The sequence below is a fragment of the Canis lupus genome, chromosome 11 (assembly GCF_048164855.1).
Source record: "Canis lupus baileyi chromosome 11, mCanLup2.hap1, whole genome shotgun sequence".
In the NCBI taxonomy this organism is placed as follows: domain Eukaryota; kingdom Metazoa; phylum Chordata; class Mammalia; order Carnivora; family Canidae; genus Canis; species Canis lupus.
In genome coordinates this window covers 59,362,507-59,381,394 of record NC_132848.1, presented here as the reverse complement: position 1 = coordinate 59,381,394, position 18,888 = coordinate 59,362,507, and the positions used below count along the sequence as shown (strand labels likewise).

General features: G+C 39.7%; 1 protein-coding gene and 2 long non-coding RNA genes across 4 annotated transcripts in view; 1 reads left to right on the top strand and 2 right to left on the bottom strand.

The window, feature by feature from the left end:
- Positions 1-18,888, bottom strand: part of LOC140600263 (uncharacterized) — a 75,951-nt gene that overhangs the window by 4,009 nt on the left and 53,054 nt on the right. The window lies entirely within an intron of this gene.
- Positions 88-18,555, bottom strand: LOC140600266 (uncharacterized). Its single transcript, XR_012003486.1, has 3 exons — positions 18,098-18,555; positions 2,539-2,697; positions 88-356 (listed from the first exon to the last, which is right to left on the bottom strand). It is a non-coding gene; the product is annotated as an uncharacterized lncRNA (long non-coding RNA).
- PNPT1 (polyribonucleotide nucleotidyltransferase 1) overlaps positions 18,536-18,888 on the top strand; it is a 53,113-nt gene continuing 52,760 nt past the window's right edge. For both annotated transcript variants that reach the window (XM_072768425.1, XM_072768424.1), the window contains exon 1: positions 18,536-18,724. In XM_072768425.1, coding sequence (XP_072624526.1) covers positions 18,564-18,724 — 161 coding nt within the window. In that variant the 5' untranslated portion in view covers positions 18,536-18,563. The remainder of the gene's footprint in view (positions 18,725-18,888) is intronic.

Sequence of the window (18,888 nt, the reverse complement as noted above, 5' to 3'; positions counted from 1 at the left end):
CAAGTGGATCACATCTATAGAAGCCTTGAGGCAAGAAGGAAAATCGAACATAGTTTATGACAGCAATTTTATTTAAGCAAAGGGAGGAAAGTCTAGCAGGAAATGCACCAAATCATCTGTGATATTTTCTTTTGGAGAGCAATTGGCAAAGTTTATTTTCTTATTTATGCTTTATTGAAATGTTCCAAATTTTCTACAATGAAAAATACAAGTTTTGTGATCTTAGGTGAAACTCAGCCTAAAGAGGTGGGAAAGAGCTGACTAGAAAATCTATCCCAAAAGGTCCCTGAGTGAGAAGGGAAAACAGAACTCTCCCAGTCACTCTAGGCCAGAAATCCAGGAGCTGAAGTGTGAAGCTGAAAGTAAACAGCACAAGAATATAATTAGCACTTTGGTGATTTAAGAGGTCCCCAAATACTCAAAATGTATAAAGCTGTGAATGAGAAGGAACAAATGTGTATTGAGCCCTCTTATGTGCCAAGCACTATCCTACACTCTTTATGGCATTTCCTGGGAACTGTAGTGTACAGATAACAATGCTTTATTTCTACAATTTACCCACTGATTGTGTTCCTTTCTCTCACACTAAACCCTATGAGATGTGTATTATAATCCCATTTTACAAATAAAGATGGAAGTGAGATTTAAAGAGAGGTTAAGTAATTTGCTCAAAGCCAGACATCTATTAGGTAGGATAGTTAGAATCAAAAGAAAAGTCCTGTTTGACTCCAAAGGAGTCCCTAGGACTCCTGTCACCTGTGTAAATGTGATGGAGATTGTTTACATTAAGATTTTCCCATAAGAATTGGGGAAAGGAGGATTCCTGGGTGGCTCAGTGGTGAGCGTCTGCCTTTGGCTCAGGGCGTGATCCTGGAATCTGGGATTCAGTCCCACATCAGCCTCCCTGCATGGAGCCTGCTTCTCCCTTTGCCTATGTCTCTGCCTCTCTCTGTGTGTCTCTAATGAGTAAATAAATAAATTCTTCAAAAAGAAAAAATTGGGGGGAGTGAGAAGAATAATTAAATTTTTATTGGGAAAGTGAAGCAAATTAACTCATGAACAATTAAACTAAGCTATGTTTCTAAGACCAAAACCAAATTAAAAGAGGCCTGTGTCTCTGCCTCTCTCTCTGTGTCTCTCATGAATAAATAAATAAATCATTAAAAAAAAAGAATTGGGGAAAGGTATGATTATGGTTGTTTTGTTGCTAGCCAAAGATGACAGGATTGTGCTGGCAGGATGGTAAAGCTTATTATTTCTAAACACATAGTGCCAGGGTCTGCTCTAAATACATTAGAAATCTTGTCTAATTTAATTCTCATAACAAGCATATGAGATAGGTATTATTATCCCATATTTGCAGATAAGGAAACTGAGTCCCAGTGAGGTTAAAAAAAAAAAAACAGTTTGCCTAATATCACACAGAGCTGTCACTCGAAGCAGGTAAGGTGGATCTAGAATCTGTAGGCTTAACCATTGAACTACACTTCCTTCCTAAATTCTCTTTTTTTTAATACTTTATATGAGAGAGAGCATGAGAGCATGCTTGCAAATAGAGGAAGGGGCCAAAGGGGAGGGAGAGAGAACCTCAAGCAGACTAGGCACTGAGCATGGTGCCCCAGGCAGGGCTGACCGGGCGATCTCTTGACCTTGAGATCCTGACCTCAGTGAAACCAAGAGTTAGAAGCTTAAATGACTGAGCCACCCAGATGTCCCTCCTTACTAAATTCTTAACTGAGGGATGCCTGGGTGGCTCAGTGGTTGAATATCTGCCTTCTACTTGGGGTGTGATCCCAGGATCCAGTATCTGAGTCCTGCATAGGGCTCCCTGCATGGAGCCTGCTTCTCCCTCTGCCTATGTCTCTGCCTCTCTCTATCTCTCATGAATAAATAAATAAAATCTTTGGGAAAAAACAATCCTTTTTTTTTTTTTTGAAAAAAAACAATTCTTAACTGACTCTTGGTTCCCTCTACATGTGAGTGATCTATTTTCACAACTTCCATCCATTGACTGGTGAAAGACAAGTCCCTTTAGAGGCTTGAAGCAGGTAGAAAACCACTCTGACACTGGCTGCCCTTTGTCTAAAAAGTCTGAGATGTAGCCTGGGGGAAAGTGCTCGTGATTCTCAGAATGAAAACCGAACAATAATGTTGAGGCTCTCATTGCCCAAAAGCAGCTCGCTTTGTAAAAACAAAGTGTCCATCCTAGTGGTTCTCAAATTGTAGCATACATCAGAATCAGAGAGCTTGTAAAAAAAAAAAAAAAAAAATGCAGATTGCCAGGCCCTACCTCACAGGTTCTGACACAGAAGGTCCAGGGTGGGGCCCAAGAATCTGCATTCTGACAAGTTCCCAGGTGATGCTGGTGTTGCTGATGGGAAGACTGAGGATCCTTGGCACAGCCTCACAGAGGGCAAGACTCACAGGACTATCAGCACCCTGCATCTAAGCCCTAAAACTGAGAGTTCCTTTCATCCTGGCCACCCATTGCCTTCAATAACCTGATTCCTGAGTAAGTGAATGAAGAAGGAACAATACCTCTCAAAACTGCAACGAACCAGGACCGGAAGTGTTTGCTGAAGAAAACTGATTTTTAGGTGGTGGAAGTTTCCATTTTTTTGTTTTATTTTGTTCTATGGTTTGGTTTGGTTTGTAAGGGTTCCTGATTACTATGTCATTCAGGTAATTATCTTTAATCTGAAAGTAAAAACAAGACACACCTAAGGTTTAAAATATTAAGATTATATTAATCCTCCAACCTGTCTGTTCACCTACAAATGTACAAAATAAAAATTCCATTTTACTTTTTGAGTTGCAAAGTCCCAAACCCAAAATGGTGACTTAAGTAACAACCGAGCGCCCTCTGGTGGGAATGAAATTCTACATTGTCCAAAGGCTGCAGGAGTGTTTCCTTTGCTAAATAATAACAGATTTTCATTACTATTTGAACCCTTTGAAATTGGTGAATGCGTTGTGTATTGAGGATACATATAAAGAAATAGATTGACCAGAGGAGATTTTGAAAAGAACCATTGTGAAAACAGAAGGAAGCTAAATTTTAGATAACATTGATTTAAATCAAATCTGTTACTCCTCAAATTTTTACCCACTAGGTTTAGCTCCACTGATGATTCTTGTATAAATCAATTACTATGATGATGACAGAAAATATTTGTATTGACATTACAGATTCCAAAGCACCAGAATAACATGCTAATATGCATAACTGGGATTCTAGTAAAGTCTTAAAATTATCTCAAGTTATAAATATTCTACTGGTCTCACTTGAAAATGCCTATGACTGAATATAAAAAGTAGTGAAAGGGAATAAAGGGAAAAGGAGAAAAAATAAGTGGGAAATATCAGAAAGGGAGACAGAACATGAGAGACTCATAACTCTGGGAAACGAACTGGGGGGGTGGAAGGGGAGGGGGACGGGTGGTAGGGGTGACTGGGTACCGGGCACTGAGGGGGGCACTTGATGAGATGAGCACTGGGTGTTATTCTATATATTCGCAAATTGAACACCAATAAAAAATAAATTTATATTAAAAAAAAAAAACAAAATGCCTATGACTTTTATTGAAGTTATCAGCCTTGTTTCCATTTATCTGACATTTTATAAAGCTATCTTTTGTATTTTGTAAAGTGTCCTGACCCACTTCATGGACCTCTCTAAATTCACAGCACATACCTATAGGTTCAGAGCTAGGCATAAGGGATTTAGCTCAGGACATCTTTAAAATATTAATCGAGTTCAGGAGGTAATCTCTAGATTTTGAACAGATGCTAATAACCACCAGCTGGATTTTTATAACATGACATCGATGATTTCTTACCAATCCTTTAGTCCATCAGAAGAGCCAGTAAAAATTTTGAATGAATTGTATTTTTGAACGTAGTAACTGAATTAGACTTATATTTTGCATTTCCCTTCTTTTAGAGTTCTAATAATAGCAGCTACTGTTTTTTTTTTTTTAGCAGCTACTGTTTATTGAATGCAAACTATGTGCTATTATTCACAACCTTACTGCATTAATATTCTCACTATTTTCATTTTCCAGTTCAGGAAATTCAGACTTACGGTGGTTAGAACACTTACTCAAATGTACACAGCTAATAAAGAACACAGCAGAAATTTAAAACCAAGAATTCTTAACTACAATCTTAACCAGTATGGCACACTACTTCCTTCCCTTTTTAAAAAATCTCTTTGCCTGTAACAAAGGAAAAAACAAGTAGGGACACAAGTAGTTTTTCTCTTTAAAGGTGCCCCTAGTACTTTAAACACACATAATCTTTATAATCTGTTTCTCTGTTAGGCTCCTTCATTTCAATGAGTCAGCATCATCTTCTCAATCCCTTATAATCCAACCATTTATAACCTTTGACCTGAGCCTCACTCTCAAATGCAATGAGTTACTCAATCCTTTTCACTGCTGGTCTCCTCCTCTCCAGATGCAGCACCCTGACTGTTCTAATCTGGCTTCAATCTCACTGCCTCTATTTTGTCTCATGTAATTCCTGAGATCATTCTCCCCAAAGCATAGCTCTGCTAGCATCTTGCCCAAGCCCAATGCCCATTATGCACAGAACCTGAAAGCTGTTCATGACCTGGCTCCAAACCACCACTTCAACCATATCCCCATTATCAGGGTTTTTAACAAACTTTTTACTCTAGTCACAAACAAGAAGTGTCCATTGTTCTCAAACAATACCCTCAAAGTGCCTTGCCTTTGCTTGGACATTTCCCTCCCATCATATCCCTAAATGCAAATGTTACCATCCCTTCAAGGCCTAAATAAAACACCACCTTCTTTATGATTCCATCTTTCCTGATTCTGCAAACTAGAAATTCTTTCTGCTTCTCTGAGGTTTATTTCTACTTCCTCTGAGCCATTTGTTATTTCTGGCCTTGTGTTACAGGACAAATCCTTGTGGGTGGTTGATAAGTATCTCAAACTTTGCACAACCAAAATCGACATCATCATCTCTCCCATTCTAAACTTTTCAGAAACCTGGGAGTCATCCTAAATCCTCTTCCCTCATCCTCACCCCTACAGTAAATCAGGGCCAGATTTTGTACTCCCCAAACATCTCTTGCATTTCTTGCATTTGCTCCCACTGAGTACTCTTATAATGCCACCTCATCGATCATAGAACCGTAGCAATTAGTGTCTACTCTCTTCTTGTATCTGGTCTTACTTATTTCCTTAAATTCATCCTCCACATCATCATACAAGACATCTCTTGGAAATTCAAAACTCCACATGACTCCCCTGCTTAACTCCATCTATAGTTCTCTACTGCCCACAGAGCATGGTCCAAGATCCACAGCAGAGAAGCTTCCATCCTGTATTCTGTATCCTACAACTTTCCACCTTCACTTTCAGTTGAGTAACAGCAAACTGATTCTAATTCCCTGAAGACACTGGTATTTTACACTTCTCTGCCTTTGCTCTGCCTGGATTGGCCTTCCCTTCAGCACTCCTTTTGCAGGGCTTCTGTGTTGCATTACTCTTGCCAGCAATAGTCCCAGCCACCCTCAGTCCCTCTTCTGTACCTAATGAAGTCATACCAGTTGTTTTGGTTCAAAATTCAAATTTCATCTTTCTGGGATCCCTGGGTGGCGCAGCGGTTTGGCGCCTGCCTTTGGCCCAAGGCGCGATCCTGGAGACCCGGGATCGAATCCCCCGTCGGGCTCCCAGTGCATGGAGCCTGCTTCTCCCTCTGCCTGTGTCTCTGCCTCTCTCTCTCTCTCTGTGTGTGTGTGACTATCACAAATGAATAAAAATTTAAAAAAAAAAAATTTCATCTTTCCCAGAAGCTTCTCTGGACTTCTTCAGTAGTCTGTGCACATGGCTTCCATTACCACATCTTGCCATGGATTAAAAAGATCATCCAGTTATATGTTTGTCCCTCCCATTACCAGGCTTGAGGGCAAAGACTATGACTTTTTTATCTTTGTAGCTCTAACTTCTAGCCAGTGCCTCACACATTCAATAAATGTTGGTTAAATTGAAATGCTATTTCAATTATGAAATGTTGGTTATATTCATGCTATTTCACTTGCAGGACTGTGACTTACTAGAGAGGAGGAATTCTGGCTTACAGTACATATCTTTATATTCTCATAGTCATTGTACACAAAGCTGACCGAGTATCAGAATATCCTGGAGAGCTTCTTTTTAAATCCAAGTTACCTGGAATTGAGCATTTTATAAAGGTGATATATCACATCATGGAGGGGAGGTACAATAGCAACCATTTCCCCAAAAGTGCTAATTTTCATAACATATATAATGATATAATGTAATTAATAGTCTGATAATTTGATTGTGATAGAGAGCTAATGCTGAGTGAGTAGAGAAAATGTGTATGTGACACAGAATCACTTAGCTGGAATGGGTGGCTACTCTCTTGGCATGTCCAATATTTATTTACTTAAGTATACATTCACTCTGATGTTAACTTTGGTATTTGTGTGGTGTGCTGTAAACAACAAAATTACCAGGTCAAGGCCAAAGAGTAAAAAGGAAAATGAGGCTCTGGAGTGAGTGGAATGTAAAGAAAATGAAGTTTGTTTTGTCAGTTTTTGTATAATTTATTATTTTTAGCATCTAATAACTAAATGCATTTATATTTAAATTCCTTTATTATTGAAATCCCTGCAGCAAAAATAACTTGGTTATTGCCCATCTAAAACTCTAACTCCTAATTTCCTTTTTCTACTGAAACAATTGTTTTGATAACATACTTTAGTGAAAAGTATCTTAGGAATGATGCTATTGAGTTATAGCAGAATAGGTTGTATTTTTAAAAATGGCATTGGAATAACTAGCTGACCAAATGGAGCTTAGACTAGAGGAGAATAAAATCATTAAAAAACACGAACATGACCAAACCTGAATTCATCTTTTTTTCCCCAATTCTGACTTTCTTCACACCTCTCTAGGAGAGGCACAATTGCTCACATCTCTCTAAACCAAGCATACTATATCATATGTAACTCTTTCCATACCCTCTCCCCAATATCCAGTGTGTCACCTAATCTCATCAATTCTACCTCCTAAGCATCTCGTGAATCTGTCCACTCTTTTCCAACGACCTCCCAACACCCCGGTTTATTTTTTTTAAGATATTTATTCATTTATTTATTTATTTATTTATTTATTTATTTATTTATTTAGAGAGAGAGAGGCAGAGACACAGGCAGAGGGAGAAGCAGGCTCCACACAGGGAGCCTGATGTGGGACTCGATCCTGTGTCTCCAGGATCACACCCTGGGCTGCAGGCGGCGCTAAACCGCTGTGCTACCCGTGGCTGCTCCCAACACCTCAGTTTAGACCTCCATCATCTTATGACTCCTAACTCTGGGAAATGAACAAGGGGTAGTGGAAGGGGAGGTGGATGGGGGGGGTTGGGGTGACTGGGTGACCGGCACTGAGGGGGGCACTTGACGGGATGAGCACTGGGTGATATGCTATATGTTGGCAAATTGAACTCCAATTAAAAAAATAATTAAAAATAAAAAAGACCTCCATCATCTATCTCATAACCGGATTTCTGTAGTAGCCTCCTAAGGAGTCCATTTCCCTAAATCCTTGTGCTTTTCCAATGCATTCTTATAAACCAAATATCAGCCAGAAGAAATATAGGTGGAAAAACATATCAAATAAACATACAAGCATGAACAAAATGATCAAGACAGAAGTCTTTAAGATACTAAAAATAGCTCTTCTGGCTGAAATCCCCGCTTCTCACAGATATTCAAACTTCCATGAAGTTTCTATTGTCAGCCCTTTCTGTTTTTCCTCTCGCTAGGATATCTTTTTTAAAATACTGGAAAAACGAATTTGCATCATCCTGCATCCTTTCTAATCTGTTTTTTATGATATGCAGAAATTTCTGCACTAAGTCTCACAAATAATTTCTTTCAAAGAATTATCTGCATCTACTTTAAAACTCAAAAACCCAGTATTTATTATTTTCTTTCTTGTAGCAACCTTTTTTTGGAGACTGTACAAATACTACACTCAGGTTATTTCTTGAGTGCGTGAGAATGATAAGATAGCAGAAAATATTGGAAAAGAAGAATAAGTATCTCAAAATGTTATCTCACTATATTTCTATGCCTCCTTGCAAATTCCTCAAGAGAAGACAGTCTTCCATATTATCTGAATTCCCCCATAATACATTACTCATGAATTTATATTAGGCCAAGTCTTTACGGCCATGTTCCCCTATTCTTTATAACTAAGTAAAATAACAAATATGAAAACAGCATGGAACCTATATACCCAACAGGCTCAATAAAAATCATTGTTGAAGATGAACCCTAATACTCTGAGTACCGTATCTGAATTTACTTCTTTATCAGAAGGGGTTACAATTTGAATGTACATATGATATGGAGAACGAAGGTAAAAGGAAATGTAGATAAAATTAAATTTCCTTAGAACCTGCAGCCCATTGACAAATACTTTGACAGGCAGAATATAGCATTCCTCCAGGAACCCCAAATCTTAGTGTTAATGCTTTGCTAGAGGGAAAAACAACATTATCTTGACAAGAGCTCCTTGGCCTCTAGTATCCTGTGAGTTTTCTCTGGCATATGAAAATCCCTTTGGAAACTTTGTCTTCACCTCCCCCAATTCCAAAGTATATAATCAGTTGCTCCTCCCCAATCCCAGGGCAGCTCTTTCTGCCCACCGGTCTTGTCCCTGTGCTATAATAAAACCACATTTTTTGCACTGAAAATGTCTCAAGAATTCTCTCTTGGCTGTCAGCTCCAAACCCCAATACTTCCACATCACATAGAATTTAATTCATACAAATATATCTTCCTAACAATTAAAGTAATCAAATTTTACAAAAGACAAAGACTCAAACTAAAATTTACCATAAGAAAATATTGGGGGGTGGGACGCCTGGGTGGCTCAGTGGTTGAGCATCTGTCTTAGATCAGGGCATGATCCCAGGGATCGAGTCGCACATCAGGCTCCCTGCATGGAACCTGCTTCTCCCTTTGCCTATGTCTCTGCCTCTCTCTGTGTGTCTCTCATGAGTAAATAAATAAAATTAAAAAAAAAAATTGGGAGGAGTGAGAAGAATAATTAAATTTTTATTGGGAAAGTGAAGCAAATTAAGTCATGAACAATTAAACTAAGCTATGTTTCTAAGGCCAAAACCAAATTAAAAGAGGCCTAATGAGAACTAGGTTGCAGCCTAAAAGAAATCTCAAATGCCCTCTTCACCCTGGCATTGATGTAGGGAATGGTTGGGATTTGGAGCTGATGGCCAAGAAAGCATTCTTGAGACATCTTTGGTGCAAAGAGCTGGTTTTATTAAAGCATGGGGACAGGACCTGTGGGCAGGAAGAGCCACACTAGGGTCATAAGGAGTGGCCTATTATATACTTTCAAGTTGGGAGGGGGTTAGGGACAGTAAAATTCTCTCAGGAATTTTGGAAGCAAGTTTTCCAGGACCTTGAGGGTGCTAGTTATTGTTAGGAATATTACTAGCTATTGTTGGGTTATTATCGTCTAATAAAACCTTAATCATGAAACACTTCTGAGGTACATTGGTGGTCATATGCATAGGGGACGACTGCCAACATACATCTTGGAGGGTAGAGATAAAGGAATTTTCCAAGGGTATTTTGATATGTTAAAGTAGACTCACAGGATCCTGAGGGGCAGCTAAGATTGCTTTTTGTGCTCAGCAAAGTATTAACATCCAGAAAACTGAGTTCCCAGAAGAATGTCACTCTGCCTGTTTCAAGGACTTGTCAGTGGGCTGTAGGCAGTAAGGAATTTTAATGTTTTTCTTTTGCCATTGTTTCCCACATCAGTACTGCCTTGCTAGGGAGTCCATGGGAGTCTGTATTTTAAAGGGCAAAAATGTGCAGGCATTTGCAACAGAAATTGCTGTTTTCTTACATAATAGTATATGTTCCATAAATGTTTAGTGGAAATGAGAATGATGCATATTGCAAGCAGGAAAAAAAAATAAAGATTGTTAAAAGGAAGAGAATATGCAAATGCAGGTGTCCAAATGGAATTTTTATGAACTTGTTAATTTTTGAAAGTTTTGTGAAAGACTGAAAAAGACAAAATATTAAAGCTAATATTACTGCTCAGCTTCAAAGCCTCCTCCTCTTTTAGAAGACTGATCCCTGTGTACAACCACAAAAGAAGTTTTATTTTAAATGAAAATATTTCAAGAAAGTGTAAACATTTCAAAAACCCTGAACATCATCTCTTTAAAACAGAACAAAGCCATGAAAAGGTAAAAGCTCGTGATTTTAATGAGGGTTGACAATGATAATGGAAAGCTACCTTTCATACAATAGTCTGTTCATTGGTGATAGCTCAGGCCTGTCTGCTAAGCCACCTATTTCATAACCAAAACAGAGTAAGTGGATTTTAATACAAAACCTTAAGTGATTCCACAACATTCTAAATTTCGACCGATACCATCATCTTATACAATGACCCAAAACCCAAATGTATGGATTGCTTCTCTCCAGAGGAAACTTTTATGTTAGTTGTCAAAGAAAGAAGGAGAAAATTGGTTAAAGGATGGTTTTATGCTCTTCCTGAGCAAGTATTAGTCAGCCAATTCCAAAATCAAATCAAAGACATAATTACCCTGTTAAAAAAAAAAAAAAGAACAAATTTAAGAAGAGAAAATGTTAATATGGTCTGAAATTCCCAGTAGCATAATCAACCAAAAACAAGTCCAAAAATTTCCTCCAAATTTTAATCCATGTTAATTACAAATGACAAATATATTTAATATAAACCATAATAGTCTGAACTAATTTGACTGAGCATGCAGTGTAGCGTTGGCAAGGTCAGGCTTTTGTGTTCAATTAACTGTTCATTTAAGCTGACTTTAAAGAAACTGTTTTGTGAGAAGGAACAATGATCCCACTATCCCTAAGAACAACTAACTGACATTAAAATTTAAATAATCTAATTCAGGTTACATTTCATTAGACTCCTAAGGACACACAACTCATGCAAAAGTCTACTTGTAAATTGATTCTATTCATCACAATTCTGTAACACTTTCTCTGAGCCAATTTGCACAATGAATTGAAGGTATCAGGAGTGTGGCCAGTACAGGAAAATCCATCTACTAGGGAAAATGACCATGACTAGTGGTGGTAGAAGAAACAAATAACCACAATGGTGATAGGAGGTGTCTTGACACATAGGGCGATACCCATAGACCGAGGGCCTGAATACCAAACCCTAGCTGTTATAAGGTATGAAAAAATTAAGGGCGATCCCCTCATTGAAGCAGATCTCTTCTTTCTGATTCTCTTTTATTGGAATGGAAGAAAATTTCAGTAACCTAAGAAACAAAGATAGGCTGAAGGGGTTTTCACTATTCCTAATTCTTGTCCAAATATGTAGGAGCAAGTATTCTCCATGCATTCATTACCTAACGTGCTCCTACCCTCTCCCTGCAGGTGAGAGTTTTCAGTTTTTCAAATAACTCAGAACCTCGAAACAGCTCAGGTCACTTGGTTCCTGGGGAAGATTTTTTTTAAAAGATTTTATTTATTTATTCATGAGACACACAGACACACACACAGAATCAGAGACACAGGCAGAGGGAGAAGCCGACTCCGTGCAGGGAGCCTGAAGTGGGACTCAATCCCAGGTCTCCAGGATGAGGCCCTGGGCTGAAGGTGGCGCTAAACCACTGAGCCACCCAGGCTGCCTCCTGGGGAAGATATAGAAGAGATGCCTGCTATCTATATCAGCAAGACTGGGTGCGCATTCCAGAGGAGGGAACTATTCTAAACCGTTACTGCTTTCCTCAGAGCAGAAAATAAGAAGTCAGTCATGGAATCTGCCAGTCACAGATTTCTTAATGAATATATAGTAATGAGGAAGAGGTGTTTTCTTGAGCTTTTCCTCTACCTACTCATTTCAGTCCTGAGGTCTGCAAATTAAACTTAAAAAAGAGATCAACAGGAGAAAAGACATACAAATCTTGTCAATGTTAATATTTTTACATGCATAGCAGCTTCATAAAAAAGAAGCAAAAGCCGAAGGAAGTAGATTCAGGGGTTGTACATTTTAAGAAAGGGCAATCAATTGTAAAAATAATAATAATAATAATAAAATTAAAATAAAGCCGCCAGACAAAGTAACGGAGGTTTGGATTTCTTGAGGTGATACTCTGTGGGAAAATGAGAAGGAAATACATGATGGAAACTAATGGATGACTTATTTTAGTAAGGTATATTTATGCAGACTCATCTTAATGCCAACCCTCCATCTCTGGATAATGGTCACGCTCCTCATCCTGGTACAGTAGATGGCATGAATCTATTTTAGGGGAAATTTTACAAAAGGAAAGGGAATGTTATGCTCTGCTTTAAGGCAGATAAGAAGAGGGCAGAGAGGGACGCCTGAGTGGCTCAGCGGTTGAACGCCTGCCTTTGGATTCCCGGGTTCAAGTCCCACATCGGGCTCCTCGCATGGAGCCTGCTTCTCCCTTTGCCTGTGTCTCTGCCTCTCTCGCTGTGTGTCTTTCATATAAATAAATAAATAAATAAATAAATAAATAAATAAATAAATAAAATATTTAAAGAAGAAGAAGAATTCAAGTAGACTTTTTAACTAATCACTAAGGGCTGAGTGTGGACTAAAACCCCTTGGGAACTGCAGACACAGGAATTCACAACATCTCACAGACTCTCCTTGGATTTCACTGAGTACTCATAAAAAAGACTAGGGTACAAGCAAGACTCCCGAGAAAGATGCATGCCTGGGGCAGACACACAGTAGCCACTGTGGAGAAAGCAAAAGCCCTATCTAGGATATCTAGGATCCTATCTAGGATTCCTATCTCTCCATGGTAATCAAAGCTTTATGCAGTATGGAATGTGACAAATGCTGTTACTCCTAAGGCACTGTGAAAACCCACTGCATGTGGAGGAAGGACAGAACATAACTTTTTATCCCTGGCCCAGAATTACAGCTGGGAGAGGGGTAGGTGCACTAAGAATCCAGGGATACAGTACTTTCCTAAAACCAAGGGTTAGTCAGAACAGCAGAGAATAGCATGCCCCTCACCTCCCACCTCCAGGGTAACAAGCTTCTCCTAACAGGTAATGGTGGTCTACTGCTAGGAGAGAGGCCAGAGCTTGCTCTCAGAAGAGCAGTACAAAGGGAAGCAAGGAGCAGAGGGCACACTCAGAGGAGTTCTAAAGAGAATTTAATGAAGAGACTATTTGTAGAGGGTAAAGCTGATTCTGGAATGAACAATGAAGAATGGTGAAGGCACTGAGTGATGACCAATAGTAGGAAATTCTGAAGACTTAGAGTGGCAAGAAGAAACAGAATAATTGGAGTGATAGCTAGAGCCAAACAAGCAGGACAACCTGGCAAATGATGCAATGATAGGTGGTTGTAGTCACTGCTACAGCATACAGAATTATGGTTTTATACTTTTAGTTTCTCTTTCACCTTACCCTCTGATCTCCTGCTGGTGTCTCTCATTGGTTAACCCAACCAAAAAAAAAAAAAAAAAAAAAGAGCCAGGGAGGTGGATGTATTAACCATACATCATTCCCAAAAGGGCACAGAGAAGAGCCAAGGGTATGGGTGGAGTGGGTGCAAATGGAAAATACCCAGCATAATACAACCTAGCTTGGCTGTTGCATCAATGCTGGCTCCATCTCCATAGCCTTGGCAGCCTCTTCCTCCTCAGGACTCAGACCTGGGCATTCTCTTTTATCGCTACCATGTTTCTAAGTGATTAAAGCATTTCTGTGGCTTACCATATCACTGGTATGCTGATTACTCTTATATTTACACTAGTCCTTTCCTTTGTGCTCAGATCCAACTGTCTTGACAGCTGCTCTCAGGTGCCTCAGACACTGCATTTCTGATCCATCTAAACCTGTTAGTAGTCTTAATTTACACCTCCCAGTATCCAATTCATCAACAAGTTCTATTAATTCCAACACTAAAATATATTACAAATCTCTCCATCCTTTCTCCTTGTCACCCTTGCCATCACATTACTCCATTTCTACACCTCTCTGTTATCCTCCTCCAATCCGTTCTAGACTCAGCTTCCAGACGGATCATCTTAAAATATAGACTATGTCATGCCACTTCCCAGTTTAAACTTTCCAGTGTATCCCTCTCCTACTTCATCTCCACCACACTCCTACTTACTACTCTCTAGCCACACCAGCTTTTCCAAGTCCTCACAGAAGTCAAATTCTCTCCCAACTCAGGGACAATCTACCCCCACAACTCACAGCTCTCACCTGCCCCCATGTTTCAGAACCTGTCTCTTTTTCATCATTCAGGGCAGCTTAAATGTCTCGGCAGAGAGTTTTTCCCTGACTACCTTATTTTCTTCCATCCCATTCTTCTCTGTCTTCTCACCTGGTTTATTTCCTTCTTACTACTAATCACACTCTAATTTTTCTTTTCATTTCTTTTGTTGTGTTTTTGTCATTCTCTCATACTAGACTTCAAGCTCCATAAAGAAGGGATTACTACGTCCATGACTGTCTTGACACACCTATATCCCCTGAGCCTAGCGTGGTGCCTGGCATAAAGCAGGTATTCCATGGGCCAGAGACTATGCTAAGTTACATAAAAATAAGAGTGTACTTAAATCTGCCTAACAACCCTAAGAGGTAGATTTTTTTTTTATCCTTTTCACTTTTTTTTAAATTTTTTTATTTATTTATGATAGTCACACACAGACAGAGAGAGAGGCAGAGACATAGGCAGAGGGAGAAGCAGGCTCCATGCACCGGGAGCCCGATGTGGGACTCCATCCCGGGACTCCAGGATGGCGCCCTGGGCCAAAGACAGGCGCCAAACCGCTGCGCCACCCAGGGATCCCTCCTTTTCACTTTATAAGTAAGGAAACTGAGACGTAGTAAGGGTAAGCAACTTATCAAGTCACATGTTTAGGAGGCGGCAGGTGAGATTTGAACCTAGACAATCTGATGCCAGAGCCAGCACTTTTAACCACTATACAATACATACTCCCACACTCATTTCCATGGATGGAAATAAATGACTGTATAAATTAATTAATAAAGTGTTAAGATAGACATAGACCATACCCACAGGTCAGTGTGGGGAAGTCAGAGGCTAGTATTGAAGTCTTCCAGTAGTAAGATCTGAAAACTGATTGTGCCAGACTGACACACTGGAGAGAATATGTACCAAGAACACAGAATCATCCATACAAAGACACAGAGGCAGGAGAGAAGGTTGTATGTTAAAGGGGAACAAGTAGCTCAGTTTCCTTGAAGTATAAAATGAGAGGAAGGAAGAAAATACGTAGTAAGTAAAAATAGATGAAGCTATTAAATAAGGACAGTTTATAGTCAACACAAAACACAGATTAGAAAGTGACTGAAGAAAATCAGAATGGAGACACAATTAGGTTTGCAATTTAGAAAGATCCCTCTGGCTACACTCCTTCAAGAGAAAAAAAACTTCATGGACCCCCTTGGTGTCCACTGATATTTTGTGTACAAATATGTAAGAAGACACAAAGTCCTTTATCTTGTGCCTCTTATACAGTCATAAAGCTAAAATAATTGTATATACTTTATAAATCAAACTACAAACCAAATTAAATTTTATTAACAGTAATTTAATGCAGTGATGCTTTACTTAAATAAAATTGCTACTCAGAGCTGGCAGTGGTATTAAATATTTTGATGCACATTCATCGGAGTTTAAAAAAGAGAAAAGAAGATCTGAGAAATATTGCTGGTAGATTTATTTATTTATTTATTTATTTATCCTCACTGAACTTTTGTTTTAATGGGTCTCAAAATTCTGTGACAGATTTTTGGTCATGTTTCCATTAAAAAGTACTGATTTTGGGGATCCCAGATGTTTGGAGCCAGGGGGTCTTGGCCTAGAGAAGTCTGTCTCTGCTAGTCTAGAATATGCATATGAAAGCTTTGTCAGTCATTCTTATCTAGTCCTTCCTTAGATGTTATCTATTCTAAAGGAATCATTAAGTCTTTGTCCCTTACAAGAGGGAAATATACTATTTGCAGGTATAAGGTGGAGGTGCAGGTCCTAGCAAGAATGGAAGCAGGGAAAGGAGCAAAAACCATATTTTTATATAGTCCTTCAGTTTCCCTATCTCACAACCACAAGATTTTAAGCATTTTATATTTCTGTTCCTGTGTTAGTCTTAAAATGCTTTATGTAGAGACTGCTTTTAGGCAAACAGGGTAAGCAATGGAATGTAGAAAGGGCCCAGAGCAACCCCTGGCTGAATATAGACAGGCCAATGGGGCCTGAGTAACCAATGGGCTACTTACAACCAGCCACAGTTACCAAAAAAGTGAAAATTCCATATATTGTCACACCTTTTCACCTTCCCCCTTTAAAAACAGACCCTACTCACTGCCTCCTTCCACAGTCTTTTCTTTGTTGTTCTGCTGGCCACCCAAGTGCAGTGTATTCAGTAAACTTCTATCTCCTACGTTCTGCCTTGTGTGAATCTTTTTACTGCCCATGTCACCAGCTTCCACCCAATCATTGCCCCACAATTGGGGGCCCCCATCCAATCAAGAGAGACACCAAACAATATAAACAGCCTGGATCATCTTAAGACTATTTCATAACAAATTTCAATACCCACATTTGCCTTTAAATTTATGAAACAATTACTACCATATCAATTATTTTGGGTGGGTGTGAGGAAACAGGGGGACTTAAATATTGTTTTCCAGTATTTCCAGCTGGACGAAAGCTTAACAGATCCATGGAGCTCTACAGGAAAGAGGGTTGTTTGGTATTTCAAATGGAGGAAACTAGATGGAAAATTAAGAAAAGGGTGGTGAATAGCTGCCGTCTATTGAGCGCTGACAATGTTGCCAGGTATTGTGATAAACATCTTACATCCTCTGTCGTATTTGATCTTAACAAAAACCTTAGAAGATTTATATTAGTATCCATTTTTATAAATGAGGAAACAGACTTAAGAGAGAGAGAGAGGGTCAAACAACTAGGAAGTGGCAGAGTTAAAACTGGGACCACTCAAGACCAAATTTATGTTCTAAACTATTAGGCAAATCAACACCACCTGTATGAAATGATTAACTAGTACTTAAGTGCTTTACCAAAAGAAGATTTAGTATTCTTAGTTTATAAATCCAAAGTCATGCTTGTATTATGGCAAGTAGATTATGATAAATTCGTCATTAGGACAGGTTTCAATAGATTGGTCTGGAAAACACTGGTACCAGGAGTTAAGCCAACTGTAGAGAAAGAGGTAAAAAAAACTTCTTTAACACTAAGTATCTGGCAGCCCCCGAGGCTCAGCAGTTTAGCGCTGCCTTCAGCCTAGGGCCTGATCCCGGAGTCCTGGGATTGAGTCCCACGTCGGGCGCCCTGCATGGAGCCTGCTTCTCCCTCTGCCTGTGTCTCTGCCTCTTTCTCTCTCTATCTCTCTCTCATGAATAAGTAAAATCTTAAAACACACACACACACACACACACACACACACACACTAAATATCCCTAGCTGTGTTGGTAGTAATCCTTTCTATTGACATGGAAATTCCAAATCAGTGCTAACAGCTCCTGGAAACCAAGGTGCCAGGGAGCTACTTTACCATTAAAACATTCATGTGTTTCAAGTTCAAATCCTTAGTTCTTAAAACCACGTTGGATTTTGTGGTTTGGATTTCTCAGAGGAAGGAGATTATGACTTAAAAGAGAACTATGACCCTCATAATAATAATAAAAAATTATCATTGGTTCATACAAGGAACTATATAAAGATGTTCTAAGACAGGATTAAGAGGGATGGGAGAGATTTCTTTACCCCCGGAACATTTAGCAAATTCCAAAAACTATTTTTCTTCATCTTCCAAAACATTTCTTTTAAATAGTAGTTGGCATTTTTCATTTAATAAGAGTTGGTTTAAAGAACAGTAATATTTGGTCAAAAGGGGCAGAGAGATGAATTGCCAAATATTAACAAATGGAAATGAAGATGAATAACAAATGAGGTCAAAGATAACCTAAAATGATGATATAGGTCAATAAGAAATGAAATTCACTTACTAGAAACAAATTTACATAAACCTTCACAAGAATATTTGTGTGAAATTTATAAAATAAAAAACAGGGCAGAGGAGGGGGAGACCTCTTTCCATGGTCCACTACACAAATTGTCCTCTAATTCTCAGTTCACAGAAGCCACATAATAATGTGTTGTCTGATGGCTTCTATTATTACTATTTACATCCTTCTAGGACTTCCTTTCATACTACGATAGCACACACACAAAAGGCATTAACTTTCCAATTGCCTTTCCCCGGCGGATGCTCAAATAGGAAAGATCGGTTGTCACGATTTGCGTTCAAATAGGCTTGACCCTCTCTAGTCTCCGTAGAAGGCGACTTGGGTACCGCGGCCACGGGTTCCCCCGCCCCCAGCACCGCGGAAACGAAACTGCCGCAGGCCCCGCCCCGCGCCTGCGGAGCGAGCCAATCGGGGTGCAGCCCGCGGTGGTCGCGTGCCGGGTGTCATGGCGGCCTGCAGGCGTTGCTGCTCGTGCCTCCGGCTCCGGCCGCTCCGCGAGGGCCCCGTCGGTCTGCCAGGGCGGGGTCGGGCGCTCACCCAGTTGCAGGTGCGAGCACTATGGAGTGGCACGGGGTTCCGAGCTGTGGCCGTGGACTTAGGCAGCAGGTAAGGAGCAGTTTGCGTTCTCTGTCATTTCCAAGGCGCCCTGCCCCGGCAGCCCGAGGGGCAGTCACCCACCAGGCTAGGAATCCGGCAGCGCAGGTCTCTTGCCCTTCTTTATCCCAAACCTAAATGCCAGATGTCCCGTTCTGGGTTTGAGTCTGTCTCCC